Source organism: Strongylocentrotus purpuratus, unplaced genomic scaffold, assembly GCF_000002235.5.
Source record: "Strongylocentrotus purpuratus isolate Spur 01 unplaced genomic scaffold, Spur_5.0 spur5_scaffold_9, whole genome shotgun sequence".
Taxonomy (NCBI): domain Eukaryota; kingdom Metazoa; phylum Echinodermata; class Echinoidea; order Camarodonta; family Strongylocentrotidae; genus Strongylocentrotus; species Strongylocentrotus purpuratus.
In genome coordinates this window covers 35,060,697-35,077,307 of record NW_022145615.1, presented here as the reverse complement: position 1 = coordinate 35,077,307, position 16,611 = coordinate 35,060,697, and the positions used below count along the sequence as shown (strand labels likewise).

Below are 16,611 nucleotides of genomic sequence, written 5' to 3'. Positions count from 1 at the left end.
TGTTTACTGTCATGGAACACTTAACATTAAATCAAACTGTCATTCCTATTTACATCAGCTTTATGTAGTGAGATGGTTGTTTAATTAATGGGTGGTAACAAAACCTGTGTTTAGAGAGAGCTAGATCCATATTGATGATTGTGATCATCAACATTATTGTATTGAACTTCTAGATAGATGTAAAAGCAAATCAGATGCTGTTATATCCTTGTAGTGATATTCTATGTCCCCATAGCCATAAATGCTATTTTGATTATTAGGTGTATCATTAACTTTTTGAAGTTGTCAGTTTGATAATTTCATCCAGACATGGATTAGTCCAGGATGTAGTGCTTGATAATTGCCCCTGTGTTAGCCCGATGGTGATTACCGCTGTGCTAGTAATTTATTCCATTGAACTTCTTAGAGAAGGGTCTACTATCAATGTTGGCTCAAGCTTGAATCTTGTAGATCTGATTATCTTCTTTCTGTCTTTCCCACTTTTCAGACAAACAGAACTCCTGGTTAACATGGGTCGAATGAGCTACCCTGTATACACAGTCTTCAGAACCAGGAGTTTCTTTCCCTCCAGAGAAGATTTGCTAAGGTGAGTATCAGGAATCAGGGGTAGACTGAGACTAACAGGTGGTCTGGGATTTCTGTATGGCCTACCACACTACCTTGAAGAATCACCCTTGAATCACAAATCAACCACCCTTTCTAATAATATTTAATAGTAATAACTCCTGAAACTATCACTACCTGACTCTATTTACTACTACTAAGTAATTAAGTTTTGATTTGCCTATCCTACTTTGAATAAATGAATAATTTTAACAATGAATTTAAACATATTGTCTAATTTCTTAGACAAAAAGCATTTATTGTATGGAATACTAATATGACAATAATTTACATTATCATCACTCTCAAGGAAATTTAATAACAATTGCTCCCAATTTTTTATTAGATGTATCTTATTTTTCCCCCTCTTAAGATATGAAGTTGCCATGCAGTATGAAAATGATATTGCGGATGCCCTTGGTCAATATATCTATATTATCATCACTTTCAATGAAATATAAGAAGAAGAATTGCTCCATTTTTATTAGATGTATCTTATTTTTCTCCCTCTTAAGGTATGAAGTTGCCATGCAGTATGAAAATGATATTGCAGATGCCCTTGGTATCAATGACTTTGAGCTGGCTGACAGACTTCAGACAACAGCTATGGTGACCTACGAGGAACTGGTCAAAGATAAACAAATCCTCAAGTAAGTTTGGTTACAAATTATTCAAGTCATTTTCTTAAAAGGAGTGGTGATTTGTTCTCTGGAGTGATGATATATACTCTGCTTTTTTAGTATATTATCATTCTTCTAGTTGGTACACCCTGTACTTGTATTTTTAACAAGTTCAAATGATAGATCATCTCAAATATAGGCTTTAATATTCTAAATTCCCACTAACCTACAATGACTTATGCGGTTATTTTTAAACTTGAACTACTGATTTTTGTTGGTACTTGTAGGTGATTTGTTTAACGTTCAATACGAAATTGATTGTAGGTATATAGTTCTCTCCATAAAATTTTAGAAATTCATGATACTGACAGATATTTTCATTCAAAATTACATTTAAAATCTTTTACCGTAATCAATGTAGACACGATGAGTCTATGCCAGAGTTTCTTCGCTGCTACAGCGCTGGCTGGGTGTACACACATGTTGGTTACCAGGGTGTAGAGATCAGACAGAAGCAGCGAAGATATGAAGAAGCTGTGGTGCTTCTCCAAGCCCTGTTGAAGCAGAAGGTCTACTGCCCAGACAGAAGAGGGGGATGGTATGACAGGCTAGCCCTCAATCTGGATCAACACTGCAAGAAACAACATCAGGTATAGAATGGGCTTATCAAGGTTTATAAAAAGAGAATGTAGAATATTACACAGTTAAAATTCATTTCAGTGTAGCATGGATATATAATAAATCATAACTTAATGCTTATAGAGAGCAATATTTGATCATGAATTCGGACATGGCATGCAACATCCATTTATTTTGTTCACATTTTGCACTAAAAATATGAAGCATGTCGTTCAGCTTTGTAGGCAGTTAATGAATGTATGAGTTAATAGTATTTAATTGATCTAGGAAAAGACCACTAGTTTTCGGTGAATGAATTTGCTTGGCATAATATGTTTTGAAAGACAGAATTTTTGTTTTTAATAAGAATGATATAAATGTAATGCTTCCTGGGAGAAATTGTTGATTATTTATTTATGGGTGTAAGCCACAAATATGTTTAAATAAAAGAATGATATGATTATTAGAAGTACAATCTACTAAAAATTTGTTCAAAATTAGAAGTAGTAAGAGATCACTTAGTGTACATAAATTCATTTGATGCTCTAAAGATTGATTCATGGAAGGATTTATTCATCTTACATTCTCAGAGTGACTTAGTGAATACTATACTTGTATTTCAGGCCTTGGATTGCATCAAAGAAGGCATGGCTGATCCCAAAGTAAGGGTAGGACACAGATTGGCTTTACAGCTTAGAGCCCAGAAGATACTCAAGTCAAATAAGAACAAACTTGAAGAAAGAGCAAATGAGTTTCAGTTTGATGATGTCTTGGAAAACCCCAAGGTAATCCTTCAAGCTAATCATTTCTTATTTCAATTTGAATTCAATACTTGGTTTTATATATACGTTTGTTGAAATAGCACAGTCAACATACAGAGCTTTGTTTTAAACTGTTGAGGGTTTTAAGAAAAAATAGCTAATGAGAAGATCCCATATCCCAGAGCTGCTAACTAGTACGCATTTTCCGTAATTGATACAGAAATTAACAACCATTAACGACCGGAATGTTGTCTAAAATTACAGATTACAAACAAACGGCAACAAAAAAAAGATTTTTTTTTTTCTTTTCTTTTTTTTTCTTTCCGCAAATAGATCTATCGTAGCGAGTGCTGTGCAGTATGGCGGCCATCTAACACTCGCTGCACGAGAAAGATGGAAAAGTATCAAATATTCTCTTAATAAGAAGCCAATTTTTCATCGAAAACTGATGTGTTGTGATGACCTAAAAATCAATATTTAGCAACTTTGTGAGAGTAAAATCATCTAAAATTTCAGATAATTATGCGTCCGCGTGCCATTCTTTTTAGATTCATGGCGCCGCATAGGAAATTACTGATTTATATCCCAAATTACCAGTACTGATTTTCTGTTCTGGAGGTTGGCAGCTCTGATATCCTGCTTGTCAAAAGATGACGATATACTGCTGTTATCCCATTGTGTATGGAACCAAGTGGCTCCTGTATGAAAGGCTGTGGGAATGAGTATTAATACTTGTTGTGAAGTGGAATGATATGAAGAGAATATAGTGATATTAATCTCTCTCTTGAAATTAAAATATTGTGAAATATTTGGCATCTCTTATGTCTGGGAGGTGAAAAATGAGCTGAATCATTGTAACCCTTGGGTCTCTCCTCCTGATGTAACTGATTAGGAATGTGCAGGTGGATCATTACACTGGGATTTCCCGCTACTCTTATATGAATAGTGATGTAGGTACAAAGGTGGTGACTCTCCTCTACATGCAGCATCTATTTAATGTCCTATCTGAGGTACAAAGTGTTTTTTTCCCTATAACCTAGCCTGCATCTATAAAACGGGAGGGTCATATTAACCCAATACAGGCGTCAGTCATCCATCTGTGATTAGATTCAAACCCACGATCTCCTGTTCGACAGGTAGACATTTTACCGACCAAGCCAAATCGCCTCCTCGATTGTGATTGGATATGTAGAATTTATTTTCTTTATCAGTTCTCCTTATTGATGCCCTGTATCTTGTCTTCTGTAGGTTCAAGTTCAAGTTCAAGTTTTATTTCCACATCTGATTTTAAAAACACAAGTACAATTTATATGCATATATATACATTAACAAACGTTAAAATGAAACATCTTCAATTTAAATCATAATGTGGTGGGAAAAAACAAAGGCCAATAGCCTATCAGGGTTATTCCCAAAGATAATAAAATTTACATAAAAAGTTTCTTAGATTTATTAAAAACGAGATAAAAGTACAGAGATTAAAATAACACAAAGCATCAATAAACAAAACTAAACCGGACAAATTCATTACAAAAAGACAAGAAACAGAAAAGGCATTTATGCAAAAAATAATAGTAATTATACATATTCATTTAAAAGATTTTTCTTAAGTTTTCTTTTAAAAATTGATACAGTTGGGCAAATTTGGAGTTCTTGAGGTAATGTGTTCCATAATTTTGGTCCGGCATAAATAATCATTGTTCTTGAGAAATCATAAGTACATGTAAACATTGGCAGGTGGAAAAAATTTGATTGACGAGTTTCATAATTCGTCACATTTCTATTACAAATAAAACAGTCATCTAGAACTTTTGGAAGTATATTTTTAGAGTAAGAAAACATAAAGATACCAATCTGTTGCTTATGTATATCATAAATTGTTAACTCTTATCGTGCCACAGGGCTAATCCCCATTGTGCCAGGTTGTTTTGGAGATCATCTGATTAACGCGATGGTTCTATGAATGGCGAGTGCAAAACACACAGCACAGCCCAATAAGCATGAACAATAACTGCTATTACGAAAGCGCCCTTGCACGCACATGGCACTCAGTAGGTAGCGTGCATGGCAGGCTATGAGTTAATATACTACTACTAAATGGGTTATGTGCAATCTCAGAAGATAAATTATTTATACATACATATTGTACTCTATTATTTAAATAACTGGAAAACCACTTTAATACAGAACCCCGAATACCATAAAATTGTAATTTTTGTAATAATATTTGATGACTTATACAATCAAATGCTTTGGTAAGATCTAAAAATATTCCAATAACAACTTTTTTATCTTCAAATGATTTAGCAATAATATTCGTAAAATCCAAAAGAGCCATATATGTACTGTAATTTTGTCTAAACCGATACTGTTTATGGTATAATATATCTCTTTTACATAAGAAGGAAAATAGATGACTATAAACTAGCTTTTCAAAGATTTTTGAGAAGGTAGATAAAATTGATAACGGTCTATAATTATTTAAAATATGTTTATCTCCTTTTTTGTACACAGGAATTACCTTAGCCTTCTTGAGAGCAGTAGGAAATACACCAACTTGTAAAGACATATTAAATAAATTACAAAGCGGTATAACAAATGTAGCAATATATTTCTTTAGAACAGCAATATTAACATCATCATATCCTGGGGTTTTACATGATTCAAGTTTTTTAACAATTTCAAATATTTCAGAAATCTCAACTGGTTTCATAAATATAGATTTCGAAAAGTCCCTTTTAGGTAAAAAATGCAAGAAATCAACGGTAACCATTAAGGGTACAGTACTCCCCCATCATGGACCTGGACCAGTTCTCCTTATTGATGCCCTGTATCTTGTGTTCTGTCGGTAACCATTAAGGGTACAGTACTCCCCCATCATGGACCTGGATCAGTCCTCCTTATTGATGCCCTGTATCTTGTGTTCTGTAGGTAACCATTAAGGGTACAGTACTCCCCCATCATGGCCCTGGATCAGTTCTCCTTATTGATGCCCTGTATCTTGTGTTCTGTAGGTAACCATTAAGGGTACAGTACTCCCCCATCATGGCCCTGGATCAGTCCTCCTTATTGATGCCCTGTGTCTTGTCTTCTGTATGTAACCATTAAGGGTACAGTACTCCCCCATCATGGACCTGGATCAGTCCTCCTTATTGATGCCCTGTATCTTGTGTTCTGAAGGTAACCATTAAGGGTACAGTACTCCCCCATCATGGACCTGGACCAGTTCTCCTTATTGATGCCCTGTATCTTGTGCTCTGTAGGTAACCATTAAGGGTACAGTACTCCCCCATCATGGACCTGGATCAGTCCTCCTTATTGATGCCCTGTATCTTGTGTTCTGTAGGTAACCATTAAGGGTACAGTACTCCCCCATCATGGCCCTGGATCAGTTCTCATTATTGATGCCCTGTATCTTGTGTTCTGTAGGTAACCATTAAGGGTACAGTGCTCCCCCATCGTGGCCCTGGATCAGTCCTCCTTATTGATGCCCTGTGTCTTGTCTTCTGTATGTAACCATTAAGGGTACAGTACTCCCCCATCATGGACCTGGATCAGTCCTCCTTATTGATGCCCTGTATCTTGTGTTCTGAAGGTAACCATTAAGGGTACAGTACTCCCCCATCATGGACCTGGATCAGTCCTCCTTATTGATGCCCTGTGTCTTGTCTTCTGTAGGTAACCATTCAGGGTACAGTACTCCCCCATCATGGACCTGGATCAGTCCTCCTTATTGATGCCCTGTATCTTGTCTTCTGTAGGTAACCATTAAGGGTACAGTACTCCCCCATCATGGACCTGGATCAGTCCTCCTTATTGATGTTCTGTAGGTAACCATTGAGGGTACAGTACTCCCCCATCATGGACCTGGATCAGTCCTCCTTATTGATGCCCTGTGTCTTGTCTTCTGTAGGTAACCATTAAGGGTACAGTACTCCCCCATCATGGACCTGGATCAGTCCTCCTTATTGATGCCCTGTATCTTGTCTTCTGTAGGTAACCATTAAGGGTACAGTACTCCCCCATCATGGACCTGGATAAGTCCTCCTTATTGATGTTCTGTAGGTAACCATTGAGGGTACAGTACTCCCCCATCATGGACCTGGATCAGTCCTCCTTATTGATGCCCTGTGTCTCGTCTTCTGTAGGTAACCATTAAGGGTACAGTACTCCCCCATCATGGACCTGGATCAGTCCTCCTTATTGATGCCCTGTATCTTGTCTTCTGTAGGTAACCATTAAGGGTACAGTACTCCCCCATCATGGACCTGGATCAGTCCTCCTTATTGATGTTCTGTAGGTAACCATTGAGGGTACAGTACTCCCCCATCATGGACCTGGATCAGTCCTCCTTATTGATGCCCTGTGTCTTGTCTTCTGTAGGTAACCATTAAGGGTACAGTACTCCCCCATCATGGACCTGGATCAGTCCTCCTTATTGATGCCCTGTATCTTGTCTTCTGTAGGTAACCATTAAAGGTACTATGTCCCATTTGCAGGCCAAAAAAATGAAAAGGTTAAATTCCAATGGCATTTGAAAGATAATACCAATTAAGAACTTCCTTAAAAAATAGGGGCTTGAAAATGTCTTTAAGTGGGAAAATAAGGAATATTAGTTGTCAAATCGACTTAGGAGCTATAGAGCCAATAAGTAATAGTCTTCATTTTCAGACCATTGTACCGAATGGTCTTACGATTTATGCTGCGCAAAGTTTCGATCAGTTTAATTTTGGCCATTACAAGAAGTGGGTTATTGATGTAGACAAATGCCCATGAACCCTTTGCAGCTCATTTTATGTATGTTATACCAAAGAAGAAAAAAAGCCAGTCAGTCACTCAATAGTGTCTGACAGTGAAGTCTAGCAAGTAAAAGGGTTTCCTTGCATAATTTGAATATTAGGACACTGCTAACGTTTAAATTTCACAGATAGGACATACATGACATATTCATAATTCCTGCAAAGTTCTACAGAATTTGAGGTTGGCTGCAAAAGGGACATAGTACCTTTAAGGGTACAGTACTCCCCCATCATGGATCTGGATCAGTCCTCCTTATTGATTTGATGCCCTGTATCTTGTCTTCTGTAGGTAACCATTAAGGGTACAGTACTCCCCCATCATGGCCCTGGTGTAAGGAACACCTTCATTAGCTCCTACCAGGGAACAGAAGAAACAGATGAAGGCATCGTCGTATGCAGTGTGGAGCAAGTAGCTCTGGAGCACTACAAGCAGCAAGGGTACACCGAGGGTAGGTCCCTCATATCAAGTATTCCATTGAACTCTACCGTAATGTGAATTTTTGAAGAGCTTTACTGTAACTTTTTATATACTACACAAATGATATCACTGTGCCTCATTGTATTTGTCATTGGATAAATATACCAAAGGCTTCACAAATATTTTAACTGTGTCCAGTACAAGATTTATGTTGACCGATGTTTAAAGGGTTGTCATGGAGCTAATCAAGAGCAGAAATGGGTAATTTTGCAAAGCCATTGTGTTGCACAAAGCAATCCTTCCCCAAGTGGTGCCAACTGTTTTGTGCAAACTTGCACAGAAGCAAAGAAAGCAATTGATGTGTTATAAGAAATCATTGTAAAAGTTATAGTTCTTATCATTTAATCTTTAAGTCCCATTTGCATTCCTCACATGCCCTTGTCCTTTAGGAGGGGAGAATGAAATCATAACTGACTTAAATGATTAGTATTTATTTGTTAAATGATTATTATTATTTGGCATTTCAAAGATCATACAGGGAAGACGAGGTCTACAGAAATCAATATGATAACAACTTGAATACAGCGTTAACTGATTGCATTTGACAAAGATTAAATGAAGTGGTCAATAAAGAATGATTATTAAGTCCTTTCATAGATATTGCAAGTGATCACAGCTCTGAAGGAAACACCTGTTGCTCGGTAGCAATTATTAAAATCTTGTGCTTGCAGGTACACATGGAGAAGGGACTACCTATAGCACTCTTATCTTCATTATCTTTTGGGAAATTGTCTTCCATCCAAACATACCAGATGTCTTCTGCTATCCATATCAGGTAATTTTTGTTAGATTTATAACTTTTTATTCAATACAAAATTCTTTAGTATATCTGATTTGTCAATGACAATAATAATGAAAGAAATGCTATTAGTAAACGATCATTTGGCTGATGTGTAATGCTCATGTCAATTATTGTATTTAATGCACCACAATTTTCACTTGATGCCATTAGCAAAAGTGCAAAGAAAATTCCTAATGTTGGCTCTGTCATTTCAATTTTTCTAGATATTTAATAGTGAATAGAAAACAGCCATTCGTAGGAAAAATCATGGTCTTCAAAGCAGATTATACAATGGAAATCATTCCAGATGCAAAACTAAATACTAATTTGGATAACAATGAGACCAATACTCTGACAAACTTGATTTCCTAGATCCTGTTTTTCCCCCTGCAGACAGCACCATTAGACTTGAGGACAGATCACTTCTATACCAACCGTAGCGATGCCATACAGAAGAAGCTAGAAGAGTTACGTGAAGCAGATACAGAAGAGCTAGCTAGCATGCTGCAGACTAATTGGTTAGAGTATGAAGGAGACATGTGTGTAGGTGTCAGTTGGGAGATCTTCAGGGACCTGGATCATGCTAAGGTATGTCCTCTGGATAGTGTTGGTGAGGGTGTCTACCAAGCAATTAATGTGGCAACATTGCAGAAAGGAAAAACAGATTAAATGATTCACAATTTCTTGCCCGTTGTGTAGAAAATCCCTCAATGTAATTGATATAATTCAGGGACCCCAGCAGAGGTCATTCTAAGAGTTCTGACAAGGAATGTTAATTCTAAAAGCTTTGGACTGGCTTGTTCTCAGCATCTTGCGGAAAGCAAGCAACTTCTGTCAATCGACATGTATTTTCTTACAGAAGGAATTTACTGTATGATGAAAGTTTTGAAATCATGTTTTTGTATTCCTTTAGACAACAACCCTATTTTGGTTGTGGTTACTAGTCACTACAAGGGTTTAGCAGTACATTAACAGTACATTCACACTGGCCTGTCTTTTGATACTCAGGGTTTGCTAAGCTGTATAGGAGGCAGGTTACTGAGTGCCATAGCTGAGCGTATAATCACCAATCATCGTCACTGCAGAGCTGGTCGTCCTGATCTTACCATGTGGAACCCAGAGACTAAGAAATTCAAGGCAAGTGTTGACATGCAAGGCCATCCTTTAACGTGACAATCAAATGCAAACAATTACAAATTATTTCATTGAGAACCACTTTGAATTTGTAATAAATTTCTTGTAATAAACCTGAAAATTTGTGATTATCAAATTTCTATTTTATTCAAAACAAATGCCAATTTTATATCAATGGAATTTGTAAATCTTAATTAAATATATACAATATTTTATTAGTTTTCAATATGTTTTAATGTGCTATCAATGTAATTTTATACCATTTACTTTATACTTTGTACACTGAACAATTTCAGCTATCAGCTGCATGTTCGATGATTTTTTATCTCAAAAAGCCAACGCAATACAAAAATGTTCACTATTTATCATCATTGTAGAGTGGTTTGTCTCACTATGTGGAACCCTTTAAAATAAGACATTCAATCTTAGTGTAGGCCCATGTACTGTACTCATCTTTGTGTATACTGTTTATCCATGGAAATGAAGTCTGAAAAAACTTTAGTACATTTATTGAAAATGCAGGTTTTATTGAAACTAACTGGTGTTCATTGCATCAACTGTGTTTTGACATTATTAGCAAATGTGAAGGGTCATGAAATTGAAGAAAACAAACTGTTTCAGCTTTATATAAATATTGGCGTAGGATTTTCACCACTTTGATATTTAGCCATTTAGTGCATGATGTTTGAAAAGAGTGTTTTGCAGCCTGGATAAGTTATTAAAGAGACCTTTCAATTGAAAGGTAATTGGGAAAATGTGGATTTTTTTTTTTTAAGCACATCATTTACAGGCACCACATTCATAGTAATTGGTTTTATGCAAGGTCAAAGCCTTTGAGTTGAAAATCTAATGAACTGTTGATAGAGAATAATGCATAATATTAAGAACCCTGCATTAGTTACAACCTATTCATTTGAAATTTGCAAATGTAGAGCACTACAAATCAGACAGGTATCATGCCTCAGCTAAATGAGCTCCAAGAATCTAAATTGTATTTCAAGAATCTAAATTGTATTTCTTACTTTGTTACAGTTCATGTCATTTAGCATCAAAATATGAGAACACTAACACAACTTGTTTAGGTTTTTGCAAATTTGCTTAACCCAAAGTTTTTATAGATATTTTGTCCATTAGCCACCCAAATTATATTGTCTGTAGTATTATTGAAAATGAAAAAGAGAACAAATGTATTTGAATATTATTATAATTTTTTTGTTAATGCTTTTTAAAATTTTAGTTGGTTGAAGTGAAAGGACCCGGTGATCGGCTTTCACAGAAGCAGATTCTCTGGATTGACTTCTTTCTCCGTCATGGGATAGAGGCTGAAGTTTGCCATGTAGAAGGTCTGTATTACCAATTTCCATTGTGATTCTAATCCTTATATAGGTCCTGTTATCATGTTCTCTATAAGATCATAACTTGTTCATCAAATTTGTTTGGCTACAGCTTACCTGTTTTTCCTCTAAAAGGTATCATTGACATTTCCCAATTGAATACCTTCATTTGTTGGTAACATCATTTAGATATCCTTTGTTGGAAGCTCTATGTAGTCGGTTTACAAAGCCATTTGAAAGTCTTGATATTTTACAAATGATGCATGCAAATAAGTTTGTGATACGATCTATTCACTGTATGCATCTATTGTACAAAGCTGTCAGGCTGAGTACAAAGACAGGAGCGAAAAGATTGGTTAATTGATGAATGAATGCATGCCTTATTTTTGTATACAACGAACCTCCTAGTTCCTTGTAAGTTTATATAAAAGAATTCACTTCAAGATTGTTTTGTGTCATCGCTGACAAATAAACCACCAATTTAATAGGCTTACTTTAGCGCATACACAGAGATACACACACTTACCTCTAGATGCGTCAATGCCCAGTGCTATACACACAGTACAAACGTATCGGCCCCTACACCCACTACTGCACTTCGGGTACTTAAAAATCATTGAATAGTACTAGAAATGATGTTTTTTCATGAAAAAATGTGTGATAGTCTCAGTAAGTGAATCACATGTTATCACATTTGACCAATAATTTAATTAGGATCTAACTAACAGTGACTTGTACAAATTTGTATGTCTAGTCAAATGTCAGAAATTATTTTGATAACATTTTGTGTTCAGGGCTATACCTATTGTATACATGCACTTTGAACAACATGCATGCACCAATAAATAATTTAGTTTTTTATTTCATTTTTATATTTTCATACTTTATCATAGAATAAAATTAATAGTGTGAGCATTGAAATGATTGATTTCTAAACGTATTTTGGGGTGGTTTTCTTTGCTCCTTCCGCAGCTGTTGGAAGCAAGCGTTTGAAACGGAAAGTGTATGACAGCCAGAGCACCGCTGGAGCATCAAGTCAAGAATCAGTTATCAGTTTGGAATGAGGGATCTTTTCAAGAGCTCTCTGCACCTACCTGGCTTTTTTGTTTAACTAGGCAACTACCTAAAGTACTGTAATAAGTGAAAATATTAAGTAAAAGGTTATTGTTATGTTTCTTAAATGGAAGTCCTAGTCTTGGCCTAAGTCAGAGATGCCAACGGTTACGGTTTTGCCGTATTTGTTACGGTTTTAATGCTCTTGTTACGGCGTTACGGTAAACAATCAAAAGGTTACGGGGAAACGATAAATATAAGTACATTATAGCAAATGCCGCCTTATCACATAGCCTCCGTAAACAGGGCTGCATGTCGCACGCATTTACTCATAAGTTCACTGAATTCGACTACACTGGATAGGCACTTTCGCGCACATGGTCCTTCCTTTTAATTCCGAAACAACACGGCTGTCGTTATTTGGGGGAGCATGGTGGTAGATGATCGTGCGCGCGGCACCCGCCATACCCATTCAAAGACTTCGGTGATTCAGCGGGCGCATTGCAAGTGCGGTATACGGTGTGTTGTTGTTCATGAACGCCGGGCCTAGCGGCCTAGGCTGGTGTGTCTGTGGTACTGGTGATCGTGAGTGTACGTGTGCGTGTTTAGGTTACGAGTTCTGCCATTTGACTGTGGATTCGAATTTGCCATTCGACGCTTGAACGAGGTGTTTTCTTCCTGAAACAGATTTTTTAAAACGTTTTTATGCACATCTTTATTTTTGACTTAAAAATGGTAGGTTCGAAATGCAGTGAGTCATTGGGTGTTTGTGTACGTTTTGCACGAAAATTATACTGCGGTGTCTTGCGTTCCGGAAAGACCCCCATTTGTTACGGACAAATATGGTAAATGTTACTGACAACCATCCTATAGGGTTGGCATCTCTGCTAAGTTACAAATTGAATGAAATAATTCAATCTTTATTTTGCTACTCTGTGCAATATTTGTAGCAATGAATAAGTGATGACTACGTTGTACCAGTAGATTTTCATTTGTTACTTACTTACTTCAATCTATGTTTCTTGTAGATCAATAACATACTATCCAACTCTTTTTTTTTTAAAGTGCCAGCTGCCTTTTTCACACATTTTACTGCATTTGTGACATAATTACTGATAATATGCTGTTAATGTATAGTTTATATCACATAAACAATGTTTCTGTGCAGTTTTAAAGATCTTCAGGTGACAATATCGGTGCTTACCCAGCTGCCCTAAGGTGCTGAAGCATTCAAGGAGTTTGATCTTACAGGAACACTTCACCTTGATGGAGTGTGGACATATTAGATTACTAAAGGATGTTTGTGCTTCTCTCTCTCTCTCACCCACTGTCTTCTTTCCCTGTATATGTACAGTTTATTTTTTGTCATTATCCTGGGCATAGCTACTTAAGAGCGATAGTTACATCACCAGATGGTGCTTCTGATTGGTCATTCACATCATGAAGCTCAGAATAAATATCAGGAGCTCCATGATTTACCCTATGACCCATCTAACGTACGTGGAAATGCTCATGTCACACAACTGTCTCTCTCAATACGCTATGATGTTTCACTTAGATTTATCGACATTATCTATGTTGTACATATCTATCAAACTAATAAGGCAAGAGCTTGATTCAGTTTGTATTCACTTGATTTTAATTTAATTTAATTTAAATCTCTCACAAATTTTCCAATATATAAAATCACACAAGCAGCAAATTTTACAAGACAGCACTTTGATTTGAAGATTATACATAGTTGTAAAGAACTAGAGACATAAGCTGAAAAGCTATACACTATTTAGAACACACACAGATTAAAAAATGGAATGCATCTTTTATATAAAAAGAAAATACATGTAATATAATAGAATATATATTTTAGTAGAAAAGTCAAGGTGTATGATTCAAGTAATATAAATGCATGTAATATCAAGGTGAACAACAGTACTAATTATTGATATAACATATACCTCAGAAATTGAAGTGTTAGTTGACGTATTCAAGGTTTCAGTACATTTATAAGTGACATAAGTATTATTATTGTTGTGAATTTACATATCAATGGAAACCCATATCTGTAATTAGTCTGTTCAAAGCCAGAAGAGCGTTATCTCTGTTTGCCAGGTTAATGCCCTTCTGGCTCCAAACGGACAAAATATGGAAAGTTCTTTATAAAAATACAGGTGCATTATTAAAATGAATGGAATCATTGTATTCATGATATATTTGGGCATTTACAAGAATTTAAATTCTCTTGTTTTTACATTATGAAAGTTCAAGTCTATTAATTTCACATGCATTTTTATTTTGTGTCCCAACAATTTATCAAGGTGTTGAAATGCAAGTTCATTATTGCCAGTATGGACGGATGTTGGCATTGAACAACTTAATAAGTACTTATACTGCTATATTTGATAATTGCTATTTTTTTTGTGTTCTGAAATAAAGTAGGATTGTATACAATTATCCAGATTTGTATGGTTTATGTACTTGTTGGGAGCTAGTGTAATATCACTAGAAAACATTTATTTTGTTTCAACTGTTCTTGCAAACTTCCTTCTAAGAATCATGAATCTTGTGTCATTCGGTATGAAGGATTTTGGTCACTTTGATACATAGCATGAATAAATTCCTACAATATAACTATGTTAGTTAAACCATAGAAAATAGAAGAGAAAATTGAAAGACATTCTATGGAAAGTACATAACCATTACAATATAAATATTCAGCCATTCCTAATTCACATAAAACACACTAACAATAATCCTTTGACACAGTTGATATTCAACAATGTTTGCGTATGAACATTTCTGTAAATAATACACAATGTATACAAATTATTTAAGCATTAGGATCATACGATCACAGCAAATTACACGCAATTTAAGATATATTAAAGTGCCTTTTCCCTTTCTGATGGGTGCACTTTGCAAAAATGCCTCCCCCCCCCCCCCCTCCATACACAACACCAAAATCATGAAAACCTGACCTCACTGAGGCCCACTGAAACTGCTTGTGTCCAAAGTCATTGTGTGACAATTATCAAATGGAATTGCTTGCAGCAAGGTGAAGCATATTAGATATTATCATGAATAATATCATATCTGCAAAACAATTGCAATAAAAGATAAAGATTCATTTTTTAATTTGTTTCCCTTGTAAATATGCCAGGTTTCTAAATTAATACTTTGTCTTCCTATAAATAGTTATGCACATACAATTATTACAAAAAAAAGTTTTTCACAAACAGCTACGATAACATAATCCTAAAAATCACACATTTCAATTTCAGTTCACATGCTCAATCAATTTGTGAATTATTCAAATTCAAAATCAAACATTTATACAAATGTTATCACTAGAGCAAAACATGGTAGTAGCATTACAACTACAGTTAACATCTGCACCATGCTGAGTATCTTACATCACATTAATTCTGAGGCAAGAAGATAATCAATACAATTAAATAAATGTACAATCTTTTCCCTGGAGAGAGTGTAGTACATCTTGAAAACATTTGAGTTCATTAGCACTTGCTTAAAGGCTACACTGCTCAGGCTCATCATATTAGTACTGTGTAGTTCAATACATGATCATGATAGGTTTACAAATCTATTCTAATTTAAAAATATCTTTCAAAACTATATGTAGCAAAGAACCATTTAATATAATATTAAAGTTGTTGTCAAGCTCTATAAAAAAGGAAGAAAACCTATCATCAAATATATTATTTGCTTACTGTTTTCATTACACATCTTTCAAAAAATTACTTTTCATGATTGATCTTCCATGGAATAAACAATAAATTATTATAAATTATTAAAGCATTAAGTCATCTTCAAATAGACTTCTTCTTCTTCACAGTTCTGTAAAATCTGTCACTTGGCAACTTTACCATTGCAAATGAATACAATATAAAGTATGTTGCTAGGTACACTTGATTATGAGTCACCTGAATGTAGTACTATAGGGAATTTATATAGTCATTTTCATTTAAAAGGAAAGATCATAAATGAGTATCAGCAATGTTGATCCTTCTCATCTGATAATGATCTTCACTGTCAGGTGATACTCTCAATACCGGTGAGATTTCATCTTGCTCCTTCCACGACTGATGCGGCGGCGGTGCGCTGGAAGCTCTTGATTGGAGTCTCTCCTGCTGTGAATCAGCCAGCTGATAGGCCCCGCCCGTCTTGAGCGCAAAGATGAGATCATCAAAGTCCTGTGACTCTGTGTCGTCATCCTGCTCCATAATGACCGGAGCTGGGGGCGGGGGAGGGACGGGTGGAGAGGGATGGAGGCGGAGCTGGGGGAGGGGTGGGGCAGCGGTCGGGAGCGCATCTTGGAAGGGGGTAGGGGCATAGAGGTTGCTACCTTGGATGGATGGTGTCTTGGTATTGAGGATGCTGTGGTGACTGCGTACAGATTGGCGATCCCAATCAAG

At 35.9% G+C, this 16,611-nt stretch overlaps 2 protein-coding genes across 7 annotated transcripts in view; one reads left to right on the top strand and one right to left on the bottom strand.

Annotated features, from left to right (window-relative positions):
- The window catches only part of LOC578527 (fanconi-associated nuclease 1), a 26,712-nt gene extending 12,080 nt beyond the window's left edge, over window positions 1–14,632 (top strand). The window contains exons 6-15 of one of the 4 annotated variants that reach the window (XM_030976811.1): window positions 488–586; window positions 1,119–1,253; window positions 1,645–1,873; window positions 2,465–2,626; window positions 7,691–7,850; window positions 8,551–8,654; window positions 9,054–9,248; window positions 9,669–9,797; window positions 11,032–11,137; window positions 12,101–14,632. In XM_030976811.1, coding sequence (XP_030832671.1) covers window positions 488–586; window positions 1,119–1,253; window positions 1,645–1,873; window positions 2,465–2,626; window positions 7,691–7,850; window positions 8,551–8,654; window positions 9,054–9,248; window positions 9,669–9,797; window positions 11,032–11,137; window positions 12,101–12,192 — 1,411 coding nt within the window. In that variant the 3' untranslated portion in view covers window positions 12,193–14,632. The other 3 variants (XM_030976813.1, XM_030976814.1, XM_030976812.1) reach the window with 3 other exon arrangements.
- LOC578459 (adhesion G-protein coupled receptor V1) overlaps window positions 13,981–16,611 on the bottom strand; it is an 85,054-nt gene continuing 82,423 nt past the window's right edge. For all 3 annotated transcript variants that reach the window (XM_030976807.1, XM_030976809.1, XM_030976808.1), the window contains one exon: window positions 13,981–16,611. In XM_030976807.1, the coding sequence (XP_030832667.1) occupies window positions 16,174–16,611 (438 nt within the window). In that variant the 3' untranslated portion in view covers window positions 13,981–16,173.